We start from the raw sequence: 15,971 nt of genomic DNA on the forward strand, positions 1-15,971 counted from the left end.
TAACTTTGAACAGTCACTAAATGGAACGGTTGTAAGTTGAGCTTTCGTGGGCAACCTCCTGTAAAGAAGCATGCTACTTAAATTATGGGACTTGTAGTGCTTGACTTACTTAGTGGCCGCTTGGAGTTAAAACAGCACCGCAAAAGGAGACTTAGGGCCGTTTTTCACTCTGAAGACGCATGGTTACGGGGTCCTAATTCAGCCGCTTGGCCACTGACTCGTTTTAACGACGGTCGCCAGGTTCCAGTGTCCTTGGGATTCCCTTTTGCGACCTTCTGGCATGCAGAGTCACCGGGGGAAGCCGGATTCGCTTAACGACTGGGTTATGAACCGCTGCGGCAAGACAGGTGGATAGAACGGGACAAAGCTCAGATCATGTTCACTTAGCGGCCAGAACTGTTGGGCTCGGTTGAGGTCGTAATTCGAGGACTCCCTCAAGCACGTTGGAAAGAAGTGGCCAAAGAGGTCCCACCGAGTTAGGCCGTCTGGAGATTGGTTTAATATAAACCATGGTTTAAGGCAAGGCCCAGCCTAGGATAGCTGGCTTCCTCCTGGACTTTCATTTCCAGAATGTCTGGGCTGGCCATCTGGGCCCAAAGGGGAAGGGAGCCGGTCTGCAGCGCCCAGGGGTCAGTGCGGAGGACCTCTGGGAGCCCCCGGGGCAGGCCAAGATCTCCCCAGGATCTGAGGAAGCAGCTCTGCGGATGGAGCCTGGTGGGTGCAGGAGGGGTCCCCTCCTCTTCCTCCTCCCAAGAACCAGCTGGGCACCTGAGCTGCACCCCAGAACCCTCCAGTCACTATTTCCCCCCCCCTCCCCCCCTTTAGTGTTGGTCCCACCACATCCACAGTGATGGGGAGGGGGCGATTCCTGGAAGAAGGAGCTTAGCTAGAGGGCTGCCGGGTTTCCCCAAAACTAAGACATTTGTGTGTGTGTGTGTTGGACTAGATGACCTACAACCTTTCAACTATTCATATGTATGTATATGTGTGTATATACATATACATACACACAGCCATATGTGTGTGTGTGTGTGTGTGTTTTGTACATTTTCATGGGTACAGGTATGCAGGTCTTGGCGTATTTGAGAGTATCTTGGTGACGTTTGGACGAGGTCCCACTCGCCATCTTCAGGCGGGTGCCTTGGGTTTCGTGCTTGTGCGAGCAAAGTGTGATCGGAGCTGCCTTCTTTCTATAAATCTTGATTTGGGGGGGTGGGGGTGGAGTGCTGGCTTTGTTGCTTTGCTCGCACAAGGACGAAGCCTGGAGCATATCTAACATTTTCTCTTTATCTTTCTCTCTTATCTTTTTCTCTCTCTATTTCTTTCTGTCTCTACTTATATCCCTATCTATCTATCTATCTATTTCTATCTTTTCCTTTCTAGCTCTATTTCTATCTATATCTATCTCAATTTATTTCTATCTGTATATTTTCTTTTTCTTTCTGTCTCTAGCTATTTATTTATTTCTCTATTTCTATTTTTCTTTTTCTATATCTACCTCTATTTCTATTTCTTTCTATCTCTAGCTATCTATTTATTTCTATCTATATCTTTTTCTATCCATCTTTTTCGTTCTACCTGTGTGTGTGTGTGTGTGTGTGTCCAAAAGACTCCTTGGGGCTTAATTTTCAGGGAAACAAGGTAGACTGCACCAGGAGGGGGAGGCTCCAGGGTGGAGGGTGGGGAACAGATGGGTGGTCCTGGCAGGCTCTCAGAAGTTGGAATTCAGGACAGGGGAAGGGTCTTAAATGAGTTGGAGATTTGTGGGGAGGGGTAGCGCCCTCTGCCTATGCTCAGAGGCCCGGGGGGGGGTGAGATTTCCGTGGCCCTTCGGGGAGCAGAGGCCTCGGAGCCTCGCTTGCTGCTAGGTCAATCCGAGGGGACGGGGTGGAGCAGAGCAGGCCGCCCCACCGCAATCTCCCCCCCCCTTTTTTTTTCTGCGGGCCTTGCGGGCCTCGCCCTGGGCGACGTGGGTGGGGACTCGGGCCGAGAAAGGACGGAGGCCTTGCCCGCCCGCTGCTTGCAACGTCGCGATCCGGGTCGTGGGAATGCACCTCGCGTGTAGGGAAAACGGCGTCCTTTGCGGAGGGCGTCTCCTTTCTATCTCCCCCCCCCCCGGTCCTCCCGTGACTCCCCCTCCCCGCGCACAAAGCCCGGCCCGGAAGCCGCCACCGGCCCCGCCACGTGCGACCCTGCCCGGGCCCCGAAGGCCCGCCTTTTGCCTCTCCGACGACCGTCATTGGCCATTGGGTCTTGCGCAAGCGGGCGAACGGACGTGCGTCTCGGCCAATGCAGGCCTGGCGTCCCGCCTCCTGGCGACGTCATCGCTCCGCTTTCCCCCAATCAGCGGCCGCTGGCGTCACGCGTGACGGCGGGGCCGCTCGGCAGAGGAGCAGAAAGCGGGCGGGCCAATGGGAGAGAAGCCGGTCAGGGAGGGAACTGGGCGTCGGGCCAATGAGAGGAGCGGAGAGGCGGGGCGGGGCGGAACGCGAGGGCCAATGACGGCCGGGCCAGTGGGCGGAGTCCCGGCGGCGGTTATAAGGAGCCGCGAGGCGGGCGGGGCCAGGACCTTTTCCACAGAATGTCTGCGAGTCAAGAGAGCCGGTGAGTGAGTCCCGAGGCCGCCTCTTAGGCCGCGCCGCCCGCCTGACTCCTTCCCCGGCCTTCCCTCGCCGCCAACCTCGCGGCCGGCCTTCGCCACCTTCCGCCGCCGTTTTTCTCGGCGGATCCGCACGTGGCCGCTCCCGCAGGCTGCCTCCCCCCCGCGGAGCGATGGTCTCTCCCGCGCGGCCCATGCTGCGCGCGGCCTGTGGACGAAGCCATTTTTCTCTCGCGGGGGGGGCGTATTTTATTTTTCTAAAAAAAGGCCTGGACTGCGCCATTCGCGGGCGTGGTGCCAATCCTTCCCTGCGGACGGTTTTTCCCCCCACCTTCATCCCCCGCCCCTTCGGCGGCCTCCCCGCTTCTCCCTTTTTCTCCCCCTTCCCTCCGGCTCCTTTTTATTTCCCCCCCCCTTTTTTTTCCCCTCGGCCCTTCGCTTCTCCCACCCCGAAATAAAAAGGGGGGATCGGCGGGGCCCCCCAGGCGAGGCGGGCGGCGCGCTTTCCCGCGGCGGGCGCGTCCGCGTTCCCGGCCGCCCATTGTCCTCAGCGCTGCGCATCCGGGGAACTCGGGGCGCGTGACGTCAGCGCGGCGGGGGCGGGGCGGGCGGCCTTAAAAGGGAAAGGCGGAAGCGCACGTGGGCGGGGGAGGCGCCTGGCCGGCGGGGAGGCGCGCGCAGCTTTTCTCTCCCCCCTCCCCTCTTGACCTCTCCCCCCTCGGCTCTTGCAGCCCCCGAGACAATGGCCCCGACGGCATGGACCCCGACGGCGTCATCGAGGTGAGGACCCGGGGGCTCTGGGTGGAGAGGGCCTTTCCTTTGGCCAGGCCTGGCATTCTAGTCCCTCTGGAGGATTCACTTCCCACTGCATCCCCCCGCCCGTATTGAGGATTTGGTGCAGGAGGGAAGGGGGGGCTCCATGGTTTCACCCCAGTTGCAGATGGTACCCCTGGGGGTTCTAGTTCCTATGAAGGATCGTCCCCTGCTTAGAATTGGGCTAATGGGGGGGGTTTCCCATAGTTTCCTCCAACTTGGGGAAGGCCGGAAGCCAGGCCCAGAGATTGCAGTTCCTCTGAAGGATTGTGGCCCACCCTCCCAAAGAAGGATGGCTCCCCCCCCCCACACACACACACACTCTTAGGAATTGGTAGAATAGGGGAAGGTGATATATGGCTTCACCCCCCTTGGAGTTGGCAGGAAACCTGGCCCACGCCTGGGGTTCTAGTTCCTGTGAAGGGCTGTTTCCCCCCCTCCAAAGAAGACACCTGCCCCCCCCCCCCACTTGGGAATTTATGTAATAGGGGAGGGGCCCCATAGTTTCACCTCACCTGCGGGTGGCAGGAAAGCTGGCCTGGGCCTGATCCTATAGTCCCCGTGAAGTTTTATACCTGGTTTTCTGCTTAGGAATTGGTCTGGGGGTCACCTGCAGTTCCCCTTTGAGAGGGAAGGGAAGGGGGGGGTTTCCTGGGGTGCCGAGGCTGATCCTGTGTCCCATTCTTCCCCGCAGAGCAACTGGAATGAGATTGTCGACAGCTTTGACGATATGAACCTGTCGGAGTCCCTTCTGCGAGGAATCTACGCTTACGGTTTTGAGAAACCCTCTGCTATCCAACAGCGAGCCATTCTCCCTTGTATCAAGGGTGAGCTTACAGAAGACCACCAGAAATGAGAAGAAAATGCCACCCTTGGCCCGTTTCTAGTCAACTTGGGAGGATAGATCCTGGTCCAGGAAGGAGAAGATTTGTAGCTCAGGGTTGACCCGAGGGGTCCCTGGTGCTGTCCGAGCTTGGTTGATTTCCTGGCAGACCTTCCGTGACCCAACTAGGGAACATCATCAGTGCTACCGAGTGTAGAATTTGCAGAGCCCCCAAGCAAACCCCACTCCCTTCTAGCCCTGATGACGTTCCCTGGCTTGGGTAATAAAACGTCTGCCTGGAAACAAACACCAGGGACTCCTGTCAATACTTGATGGGGAAAGAAAATGGGTAAAAATTCAGGAGTTTCTGGGGATCTTAGGGGGGGGGTGTTAGGTGAGTCTTGTAGGGAGCCCCCATCCATCTTTTTCTGCTCTGGGATCTTCAATGTTTGCCAGTTGGTAAAGCAGTCGAAGTCACATGGGGGTCCATTTCTGGGCCTTTCCCCCCCCTGCTAATGGGCAAAGAGGCGCCTCTCCCCGTGGCTGTCATCTTACATCTACCAGGGGGACAGGAGCAAGCCTCATTCATCCCAGGGCAGCGTCCTTCCCAGTGGCTGCTCACTGGTTCATGCTGGGGAGACACAACTAAGCGGGCCTTTTTTGGGGGGGGGATGTGGCTTCTGCCTGGAAGGGGGGGAGCGAGGCGAGCTGTGGTTAACTCTTATGATGAACTCTTCTTCCTCTTTGACCTTCCCAGGATACGATGTGATCGCCCAAGCCCAGTCTGGCACTGGGAAGACTGCCACCTTTGCCATCTCCATCTTGCAACAGATTGAGCTGGATCTGAAAGCTACCCAGGCCTTGGTGCTGGCCCCCACTAGGGAGCTGGCTCAGCAGGTGAGGCCCTCTCTCCCTCCCTCTTTCCTTCCTTCGCTTTCTCTTCCCCTGCATCCCTTTCTCTTCTTCCCTCCCTCCCTGTCTTTCTTCCTGTTTCTCCATTTCTTCCCCCCCTCTTTTTCTATGTCTTTCCCTCCCCATCCCTTTCTCTCTTCCCTGTTTTCTGTTTCTTTTCCTCTCCTATGTCCCTCTTTCTCCCTGTTTGTTTTTCTCTCCATTTCTTTTTTTTCCTTCCTCTTTATCTTTCTTTCCCTCCCTTTGTACGCTTTTCTCTCCTTTCATTTCTCTTCTTCCCTCTCTGTTTATCTTTCTTTCTCCCCTTCCATTTCTTTCCCCCCTTTTCTGTTTCTCTTCCTTTTTCCTTTCTGTTTTTTCCTCTCCTTGTTTTTCTCTCCCTTTTTTTCCTCTATATGTTTCTTTCCTTCCCTCCCTCCCTTTCTGTTTGTCTTTCCCTCTGTTTCTCTTCCTTCCTCTCCCTTTTTCCCTCCCTGCCTGTTGCTTTCTTCCTCCCTTTCTGTTTGTCTGCCCGTTTCTTTTCCTCTCTTTTACTACTTGAGTGCCCAGATGTGCCCCCCATTGTGAGACCGAGGGGAGGACTTGGCAGCTCCTCGGCTTCAGCTGCCCACCAGTGGGTGGTAGCCCCCGCCCCCTGCTAACTGGGCAGAGAAGAGCCTCTGACTGTGGCGGCTTCTCACATCTAGCAGGGGAAAAGCAACTGCTTTCCTCATTCATCCCAGCCCAGCGTCTCTCCCCGTGGCTGATGGCTGGTTCATGCTGGGGAAACAAGGGAGAGTCCGGGCGAGTGGACAGGGGCCCCTTTGCCCAGCCCGGCCTCATCTCTTACCTGGCTTGTTCTCCTCCTCCTCCTCCTGACAGATCCAGAAGGTGGTCATGGCTCTGGGAGACTACATGGGGGCCTCCTGCCACGCTTGCATAGGAGGGACAAACGTCCGAGCCGAAGTTCAGAAGCTGCAGATGGAAGCCCCCAACATCATTGTGGGGACCCCCGGGCGTGTCTTTGACATGCTGAACAGAAGATACTTGTGTGAGTACGCAGGGACACACGGGGGGGGGGAGCCTGGGGCATGAAATCCAAAGGGACTCGCCTGGAAACAACGTCTTTGTTTGAATTTATTGGTACAACGGGGGGGGGGGAGGCAAGGGAAAAATTAGCCTTGGGGATTTGGGGGGGGGAGATTTTCAGTTCTGGCTCTGCCACTGCTTCTGCAGGTAGTCCTTGAGTTACGACCACAATGGGGCTGAACCCCCCTCCCCCAAAAATATTTTTGGGGCTATAACTGAGGCATTTGTTAAGTGACTTTCCCCCCATTTTATGACCTTTCTTGCCTTGGTTGTTAAGTGAATCACTGCAGTTGATAAGTTAGTAACTAAGTGAATCCAGCTTCCCCACGGACTTCCCCGCAAACGAGGATCACGTGAGACCCCCAACTCACCCCCAGGAACTCTGCGGCCGTCATAAATACGGGTCAGTTGTCAAGCGTCTGAATTTCGATCACGCGAGTCCACGGGGGTGCGACGAGGGCTGAGGCAGGGGGGTCCAAGCGTGGGAGCTTTAAGGCTCGTGGACTTCATGGCTGGCTGGGGAATTCTGGGAGTTGAAGTCCACGAGCCTTAAAGTTCCCACGCTTGGACCCCCCTGTGCTGAAACATAAGCCACCTTTTTTTCAGGGCTGTCGTAACTTCAAACGGTCACTAAGTGAACTGTTGTAAGTTAAGTCAGGGACTGCCTGTAATTCACTTGACTTCCAGTAAACGGGGGCTGTTTAAGGATGATTCTTACTCAGAGGTGCACACGGGGGAGGGTCTCGGCTGCCCCCCTTCCCTGCTGCTGCTGTTCCATGATGATTTCCCCATGCGTGTCATCTGACCCCTTGTGGCCCCCCTGATTTTCCCCTCGGCCACTGGCGTTCTGCTGGGCCGGGGGAGGAATCCCTGGGGCCAGGGGGAAAGTGATCATACTTGGATAATGTCCCTGAGATCAGCAGCTCTCCTCCTCCTCCTCGGCCGGGCCTTCCTCCCATCGGCCTGCCTGAGCTGGTCTCCTTCCTCCCTTCTACAGCCCCCAAGTTCATCAAGATGTTTGTGCTGGACGAAGCCGATGAGATGCTGAGCCGAGGCTTCAAGGACCAGATTTATGATATATTCCAGAAGCTGAGTGGCAACACGCAGGTGAGGGGCACCTGTGCCAATCCAGCCATTTCATTCCTAGGAGGGTGGCGCAGTGCAGGCTCCTTTGGCTGACTGCTAGCTGCAGGTTGGCAGTTGGATTCCCACCAGCTGCAGGTTGGCTCAGCCTTCCGCCCTTCCCAGGTGGGTCAAATGAGGACCCAGACTGTTGGGGGGGGTGAGAGGCTGACTCTGTAAATTGTTTAGAGAGGGCTGTGAAGCACTGTAAAGTGGTAGATAAGTCTAAGTGCTATTCCTTGGGGAAGGGAGGAAAGAAGGAAGGAATGGAAATGAGAAGGAAGCTGTAATGGCGCAGCGTCTAGAATACAGTATTGCAGTCTGACTGCCCACTGCCAACAGTTTGATCCTGACCGGCTCAAGGTTGGCTCAGCCTTCCGTCCTTCCCAGGTGGGTAAAATGAGGACCCAGATTGTTGGGGGGGATGAGAGGCTGACTCTGTAAACAGCTTAGAGAGGGCTGGAAAGCACCGTGAAGAGCTATTTGTTGAATTGACTTGCCACCTGTCTCATTATGGGGAGGAGGGCTACTCTAGAGTCAGCCACCTTCTGGGCCAGGGGTCTCCTGGGAAGGCCAGGCCCAGCCCTAAGGAGAAGAAGAGTTGGAGCAGGAGACTGTAGAGCAGGAGGTCCCCAACCTTGGCAGCTTGGAGCCTTTATGGACCCCAACTCCCAGGAGACCCCAGTCGGCGACCTTGGCAGCGTCTTAAGACTTCTGGACTTTGGGAGTTGAAATCCACAAATCTTTAAAAAGCTGCTGGGAGACCTCTTGTGCTGTAGAGTGAATGTTGGGAGGCATTTTCAGGAAGCACAAGGAGAAATATCTGAAGGAAGATGGAACAATCACAAAAACAGGGAAAAGGAAAAGAAGAAGTTAGGGGAAAAGGGGGAGAAGAAGAAAAAGAATTAAAAGAGGGATTTTTGAGAGCCCAAGAGAAAAATGGGCAAAGGAGGAAGAAAGGGAAAGGTGAAAGAGAATGAATAGGGTTGTGTTTATGTAAGTAATTAAGAAAGAAAAATGGTAGTATATTGTTCAATGTAGAAAAAACTGAAAGAAATGCTCTCTCAGGTTTAAATGGAATTGGGGGATGTACACAGTTTATAGCAAGAAATGGGAATTTGGCTGGGACTGTGGAGGGGCAATGGAAGACGCTGTTTATGTCGTAAGAAAAACATGAAAAAGAATGGGAGAGAATAACTTGGCTTGAAAGTGAAGACAAGACTTTGATGTAAATGAGAGGAGGTGAAAGAAAAGACAACGCTTGCTTCCTATAATGCAGGGCTGGGAACTATAATACGGGAAGTATAATTTGTATTAATTTAAAAAGGGGGGGAAAGAAAGCACAAGGGGTGGGAGGGAAGGGGGCTTTGGGTAAAGCAGGGAAGAGGCTGACCTTTCTCTTCTCTCTCCCCCCACTCTAGGTGGTCCTCTTGTCTGCCACCATGCCGATGGATGTCCTGGAGGTGACGAAGAAATTCATGAGGGACCCCATCCGGATCCTGGTGAAGAAGGAGGAGCTGACTTTGGAGGGGATTCGGCAATTCTACATTAATGTGGAAAGGGAGGTGAGTGCAGGAGGGTTTGATGGCTGGGCCAAGGGGGGGTAGCCTAGGAGGGCTTGATGGAGTGGGGGGAGGGGGCTTCACACGGTGGATCTTTCAAGGGCTTTGAGAACACAGCTGGATTTGTTCCAAGGCCCCCTCCCCTAAAAATACCCTCGGCCTTGGCTGGGTCCCACAGTGTTTGCAGGGAGCGTCTGTTGGGGGTCCTTGATGCTCTCTGGACGTCGTTCCCTAGTTGGGTCATGAGATGCCGGCCAGAAAGGCCCCCAACCTCTCAAGGGAGCCATCAAGTTGAGCTGCCCAAATGGTCTCCTTTTATGGCTGCCTTAATTCTCCTTCCTCTCCCTCCGCAAAGGAATGGAAGCTGGACACCCTTTGCGATCTCTACGAGACTTTGACCATCACCCAGGCGGTCATTTTCATCAACACCCGGAGGAAGGTGGACTGGCTGACGGAGAAGATGCACGCCCGGGACTTCACCGTTTCAGCCATGGTGGGTGGGGGGGCCAGTGGGGGGGGGATTCTGGGGTTTTTTCTCCTGCGTGAATTGGGGGAGGGGAGGGGGCAGCTTTTGCCAGTCCTGGCCTGTATTGGGGAGGGAGTCACACCTCCTCTGCTCTCTTGCCCGCCCAGCACGGGGACATGGACCAGAAGGAGCGTGACGTCATCATGCGAGAGTTCCGCTCCGGATCCAGCCGAGTCCTCATCACCACCGACTTGCTGGTAAGTGCTGCGGGAAGGCTTTCCCCTCCTTCCCCCCCCCCCCCCCCCCCCAGGGAGATTCCCTCTCTGCCTGGCCAGTGCGGTGCCAGTGGCAGATTGTAGCTCCTGGGCAGAGGAACGGTCGAAAGGGGCTGCTTGACTCCACGGCTGGAAACCCCCCCTGAGGTTCCCGGCCACTTTGTAGCAGCTCACAGTTGGATCTGTCGCCTGCCTGGCGGTTCTTTGGGGGGGGTGGGGGGGCAGACATTTGGGCGTTGCCAAGGGGCAGACCCTCATTTCAGAAGGGAGAGATGGGGATAGAAGAACAGAGTTGGAAGGGACCTTGGAGGTCTTCTAGTCCAACCCCCTGCTTAGGCCGGAAACCCTTATACGGTTTCAGAGAAATGGAAAAGGGGTGGGGTGGGGGGGGGTCTCTGGACAAAGGAGGAACAGGGCGTTTGGGGGCTCAGTTGTAACTCGAGGACTGCTCTGCAGTGCAGGTCCCAGGATGTGCTGTAGGGGGCACAAAAGCTCTCTGGGGGGAGACCCCCAGTTGGAAAAGGGCCAAAGCTTAATTACAGGTAGCCCTGGACTTGATGACCACAATGGAGGCCAAAATTACGGTTAAATGAGACGTTGACCACTTTACGACCTTTCCTGCCATGGGTGTTAAGTGAATCCCTGCAGTTAAGCTAGTCAGGCAGTCGTTAAGTGACTCAGGCGTCCACTGAACAGCTGGTCAGAAGGTGGCAAAAGGGGGATCACCTGACTGGGCCATTGCGACCGTCACTGATCTGAATTTCAGTCAGGGGACACGGGGGGGGGGGCTGTCAAGGGCCAGGGCTCCTGTTGAAAGCAGCCGCCTCTTTTTCCCTGCAGGCCCGAGGCATCGACGTCCAGCAAGTCTCCCTGGTCATCAACTACGATCTCCCCACCAACCGCGAGAACTACATCCACCGGTCAGTAGAGGCTCTCAAAGGGGAGGGGGGGTGGGATTGGGGGGGGGCGTCTCCCATCCTTTCTGCTTGCTCTCAACCCGTCCTCTTCCTTCCAATCCCCCCCATGAAATCCCTGCCTGCCTGCTCTCACCTTGTCCTTTTCTCTCCAAACCCCCCCTCCCAATAAACCCCCCAGGATCGGTCGAGGCGGGCGCTTTGGCAGGAAAGGCGTGGCCATCAACATGGTGACGGAAGAGGACAAGCGCACCCTGCACGACATCGAGACTTTCTACAACACCTCCATCGAGGAGATGCCCCTCAACGTGGCCGACCTCATCTGAGCGGCCTGGGGAGAGGGGGGCACTGTGCCACGATACCACCCCACCCACCCCCCTCCCCACTCCCTCCCCTCCCGAGAAGTTAGAGGCACAGTATTCTCCCTTTGGTTTTTTTTTTGTTTTTTTTTTCTATTTTTGAGGGTTTTTTGTTTTCATTATTTTGGCCTTTTGAATAAATGTCACTTTTGGGGGGGTTTTTTGGAGGCAGAATGAAAATCTTTTAGTGTTTACTCCGGGCGCTCGGCCGTGTCTTGTTCAACCTCTCCTCTCTTAATCTCCCCTCCCTCCAGCCCCCCCAATCTTTCCCTCCCCCCCCCCCCCCCCCCGGTCATTGCAAAACAGAACAGGTGTACTTCATTTTGTGGGGGGGGGCGACGGACGAAGACTTTCACAGGAGCTGGGCACCACCTGGCTCACTGCTGCTTCCCCCCCCCCCCCAGCCCCTTCCTCTTTCCCAGGAAATTAAAAAGAAAAGGAAAAAAAAGCTTAATTTTGTAGGGTTTTTTCTTTTTTTTTCAAATCCACGAACCTTTTGACGAGAAGAATCATGGTGCTAAAAACGGAGAAACAAAAACGGCAAAAGCTTTGAGAATGAAAAACCTACCTCAACGGGGTGACGGTTTTTTCTCTCTCCCGGTCTCACAAAATTCAAAAGAAAACAAAAACAAAATTGCCAAGAAGTGTGTTTTTTTCCCCTCTCTCTCTCTCTCTTTAGGAATGAGAACCTTTCCCCCCATCACATTTTTTAAAATAAAACCAGGAAAAAAAAACTTTTTTCATACAGCAAAAAAAAAAAAAAGGAAAAAAAAGAATGATAAATAAGAAATCTGTGTCGCCACCTTTTCCTTTCTTTTGTATAGCTATTATTTATTCAAAAGGAGACTTACAGTGACCAAAATAAACGTGATCTTGAGAAAAAAAAAAGGCTCGGCTCGGCGTGAGTTTTGTAAAATGGGAGAGGAGAGCGGCCCTTACTGGTTTTTACTGGTTCCTGGGCTCTTACAAACGTTCCCCAAAACAGCATTTTGGAAACTGCCCTTGCAGTTTTATACTGGTAGTTTATTTGCTTAGTGACTATTTGAAGTTAAGCAGTACCGCAAAAGTGACTTATGCCCAGTTTTCACACTTAATGACCGTTGCAGCATCCCTGGGGCTAATATCTGGGCACTTGGCAACTGGCAGGTGGCCACTGTCGGTACCCTTCCCAAACCAGCTCCTCACAAGAAAGGGGGGAAGCTGGATTATGTTTTAACGACTGATTCACTTAACGGCAGCAGTGATTAGTTGTCCTCACCACTAGGAAGTTTCTCCTCAATTTCAGGTTGCTTCTCTTTCTGCATTTTCATTTTACAACACATAAAAAATCCATTTTGGGTTAAGCTCTTGTCTGGGCACAAATGGTTTTTTTAGTATAATTCATTTTATAACCATCCTAATACTTGATACTTGGTTATCCGTTTTAACAAACCTCCCTTTTTCATTGGTCCTTTTCTTATATTTCCATGTCTCTAACTTCTGTTTTTCTCAACCAGCCATGGATAAAATAATCAAGTTTCTCCCTTTTCCTTAAGTGTTAAATTATCCATTATTTTTTTAAAACCTCATCTCTTGGGATCTCTTCGTTTTTCCCTTCCGCTTCTGGCTGCAGTCCATGCATGTAAAAAAAATATCAAACGTCTTCCTCTTCTTCTACTTGCCCAGTGAAATGCCCAACAAAAATATTTCTGGCTTTTTAATCAATACGTTGCTCTTATCATTTTTGCCAACTACGTATATTTTCGTCCCAATAGATACCGGGTATCGGATGGAATTTCCCAAACATCTTTGCCAGCCTTGAGGGTGGAAAATGCCCTCTTATAAAGCATTTTATAAAGGTTTTCTATGCAGTGGATCTTGTTAATTTTCTAATTTCCCATTTTTGGCCATTTATCTAAATCTTGCATAACCAAAATTTTTTAGCCAGGTTGCTCCTTGATCGGTTTCCCTCCGTTGCTTCTTCTCCTGCCTTCGGGGGCTTTGGAGAATAATTCTTTGGGGCAGCCCCTCAACTATTGGAAGAGGCTATCATGTCACCCCCAATTCTAACCAAACCTGCAGCCGTTCTTCCTACACGTCATGATATATTCTTATGGGATTTATGAGCTGGCCACGGGGCTGCTCTAAGCAGCTCAGAATCCTTAACGGAGATTAAAAGGGGGAGTTTAAAACAAGTGAAAGTGAAATGGAACAGTAAAATATGATTAAAAGTCCAGAGACCCTGGTCCTGGTGGTCCCAAAGGTGCTTTTTTTCAGGAGGCAACTGCACTTTCTGCTTTTTTTCTTTTTTTTTCTGAAGACATTTCGCTTCTCATCCAAGAAGCTTCTTCAGCTCTGACAGGATGGTGTGGAATATGGAAGGATTTACATTCCTTGCAGACAGCTGGTCGTTTGCATCCTTTAGGGCAGGGATGTCAAACTCTGTTTTAGAGGGTCCTTGAAGCACTTGGGGATGTGGTGGCTCAGTGGTTAAGACGCTGAGCTTGTCGATCAGAAAAGCTGGCCGTTCGGCGGTTCGAATCCCTGGTGCCGCATAACGGAGTGAGCTCCCGTGACTTGTCCCAGCTTCTGCCAACCTAACTGTTCGAAATCACGGTTTAAAAAAAAATGCAAGTAGAAAAGTAGGGACCCCCCCCCCCCCCCCGTTTGATGGGAAGGGAACAGCCTTCCCTGGCCTTCGGCATTGAGTCCTGCCGGCCACGTGACCACGGAGACGTCTTTGGACAGCGCTGGCTCTTTGGCTTTGAAACGGAGACAAGCAGCGCCCCCTAGAGTCAGGAACGACCAGCACAAAGGTGCGAGGGGAATTTTTACCTTTATCGTTACCTGAAGCACTCGGCGGCTTCTTTGTGTCCTCGGGGTCACCTGAGGGGTGGAAATGGTTCCTGCAGCCTGCAGGTTTTCTCTCTCCAAGGGGCCTCAAGGACCCTCCAGAAAGGATGCAAATGACCAGCTGTCTGCAAGGAGCATTAATCCTTCTGTTCCCCCCCACACACACACACACACAATCCGGTCGGAACTGAAGAAGCTCCTTGGATGAGAAGCGAAACGCCTTCAAAAGAAAAAACAAACCAGAAAGTCCAGTTGCCTCCTAAAAAAGCACCTTTGGGACATCAATGGGATTAGTAAAACACACACACACACACACACAATAAGGCAGTGTTTCTCAAACTTGGTGACTAAGTCCTGTGGACTTCAACTCCCAGAATTCCCCAGCCAGCTATGCTGGCTGGGGGATTCTGGGAGTTGAAGTCCACAGGACTTAAAGTCACCAAGTTTGGGAAACACTGCAATAAGGCAAAGAGTCTCTTTAAGGTACTTTCTCAAGAAGGAAAGGCAGGCTGGAAGGTGGGGCGTTGTGGCCATTTTGTCGAGTGTGGTTGCCGGAGTGTGAGAAGTCCAGTAAGTGTGACTTCCTGGCTGAGAACCTCCAACGGCCCCACACCGACGTTGAGCAAGACCCAGGAGGAAGTGAGGCGGGGGCTTTGCTCTGCAGGGGAAACGGCTGAGTCATCCATTGGGGTTTAACCCCCAAAATCGGCAAGGCCTCGTCCGGTCGGATTAAGGCAGGGGTGTCCAAACTTGGCAACTTTAAGACTTGTGGACTTCAAGTCCCAGAATTCCCCAGCCAGCTCTGCTGGCTGGGGAATTCTGGGAGTTGAAGTCCACAAGTCTTAAAGTTGCCAAGTTTGGACACCCCTGGATTAAGGCCTGTTGAACTTCCAAGTCCCAGAATTCCCCAGCCAGCAATGCAAGACTTTAAAAGTTGCCACGTTTGGGGACACAAACACACACACACCAGTCTAGGGGTGTCCTGCTTGAGCAGGGGCTGGACTAGAAGACCTCCAAGGTCCCTCCCATTATCCTGTTTTCCTTCCTCCCTCCCTCCCTCCCTCCCTTCTCCATCACTGGAGGTTTTTAAGAAGAGACGGGTCAACAATTTGTCTGAAGTGGTGGTCTGCTTGAGCAGGGGTTGGACTAGAAGACCTCCAAGGTCCCATCCAACTCCGTTTATTCTGTTGTTTTTAGAGCTGGCCCAGCTTCCCCAGTTCCTAAAAAAAGTTTTCCAAATAGGGCAACGTGAACTGGGGGGGGGACCCTTCTCCCCTTGTAAGGGGTCCTTGGAGGTTTACCCTTCTGGGAGGGAAGGGGCTTCAAGGGGAGAAGACCCCCTTGGCAGTTTTGCTCAGGATGTGTCATTCATTTTTTAAATTAAGTTTTTTTTTTTTACAAACACATCAATGCATGGACCTGAGTGTCATACGTTTTAATGCAAATAAATCCGTATTAATCACATTTGTTTCATTTAACAAGCTTATTTGATCCTTAGAATAATACAGGAGGCGACTGGGCTTTTTCCTTTGAAGACATTTGGCTTCTCATCCAGGATGATTCTTCGGCTCTGACCTGGATGGAGGAGAAGGGAAGGAGTTCATGGACGGATGGCAAAGAGCATCAATCCTTCCATTCTCCCCCCACCCCACCCCCATCCAATCAGAACCGAGGAAGCTTCTCCCATCAGAAGCAAAACGTCTTCAAAGGGAAAAAAACAAAGCCACCTGTGAGACGGGGGGGGGGCACTGGCACGGCGTCTGGGGGATTCTGGGAGTTGAAGTCCAGGACTCTTTCAAGTTTGACAAGGGAAGCTTCAAACGTGGTGACCTTAACACAGGTGGGTTTCGACTCCCAGAATTCCCTGCGGGGGTGGGGGATTCTGGGAGTTGGAGTCCAAGGGGGCAAGGTGGAGGAACACGGGTCTAGAACGACGGTCTTGGCAAAGTGAGGGGTCTTCAACACCCAGAATTGCCCAACTGGCCTGTTTAGAATAGGGGGGGGGTCTCCAACCTTGGGCACGAGTTGAAGTCCACCTTGGAGATCCCTGGGGCAGAACACACAACGGGTGGCACCTCCTTTGATCTGTGCCCAATTACATTGTTTTTAAGTCTCAGGAGGGGCCAAAGTCCAGGTGATACGACCGGCCGCAGGTGTCCTTGGTGGAAGGGGGCGGATCGGTTCCAAGGGTCATTCCCCAGGCTGAGAGCCCCCACCCCCCATGCC

General features: G+C 52.9%; 1 protein-coding gene across 1 annotated transcript; it reads left to right on the top strand.

Annotated features, from left to right (window-relative positions):
• The first annotated feature begins 2,497 nt into the window (after nt 1-2,497).
• EIF4A1 (eukaryotic translation initiation factor 4A1) lies at nt 2,498-11,801 on the top strand. The gene is made up of 11 exons (XM_081968807.1): nt 2,498-2,604; nt 3,331-3,379; nt 4,107-4,239; nt 4,993-5,132; nt 6,009-6,177; nt 7,213-7,322; nt 8,759-8,902; nt 9,255-9,392; nt 9,533-9,622; nt 10,481-10,560; nt 10,736-11,801. The coding sequence occupies exons 1-11, from the start codon at nt 2,582-2,584 to the stop codon at nt 10,878-10,880; spliced, it is 1,221 nt and encodes a 406-aa protein (XP_081824933.1). The 5' UTR covers nt 2,498-2,581; the 3' UTR covers nt 10,881-11,801.
• The last annotated feature ends 4,170 nt before the right edge of the window (nt 11,802-15,971 follow it).

The sequence above is a fragment of the Natrix helvetica genome, assembly GCF_964273705.1.
Source record: "Natrix helvetica genome assembly, chromosome: W".
NCBI lineage: Eukaryota > Metazoa > Chordata > Lepidosauria > Squamata > Natricidae > Natrix > Natrix helvetica.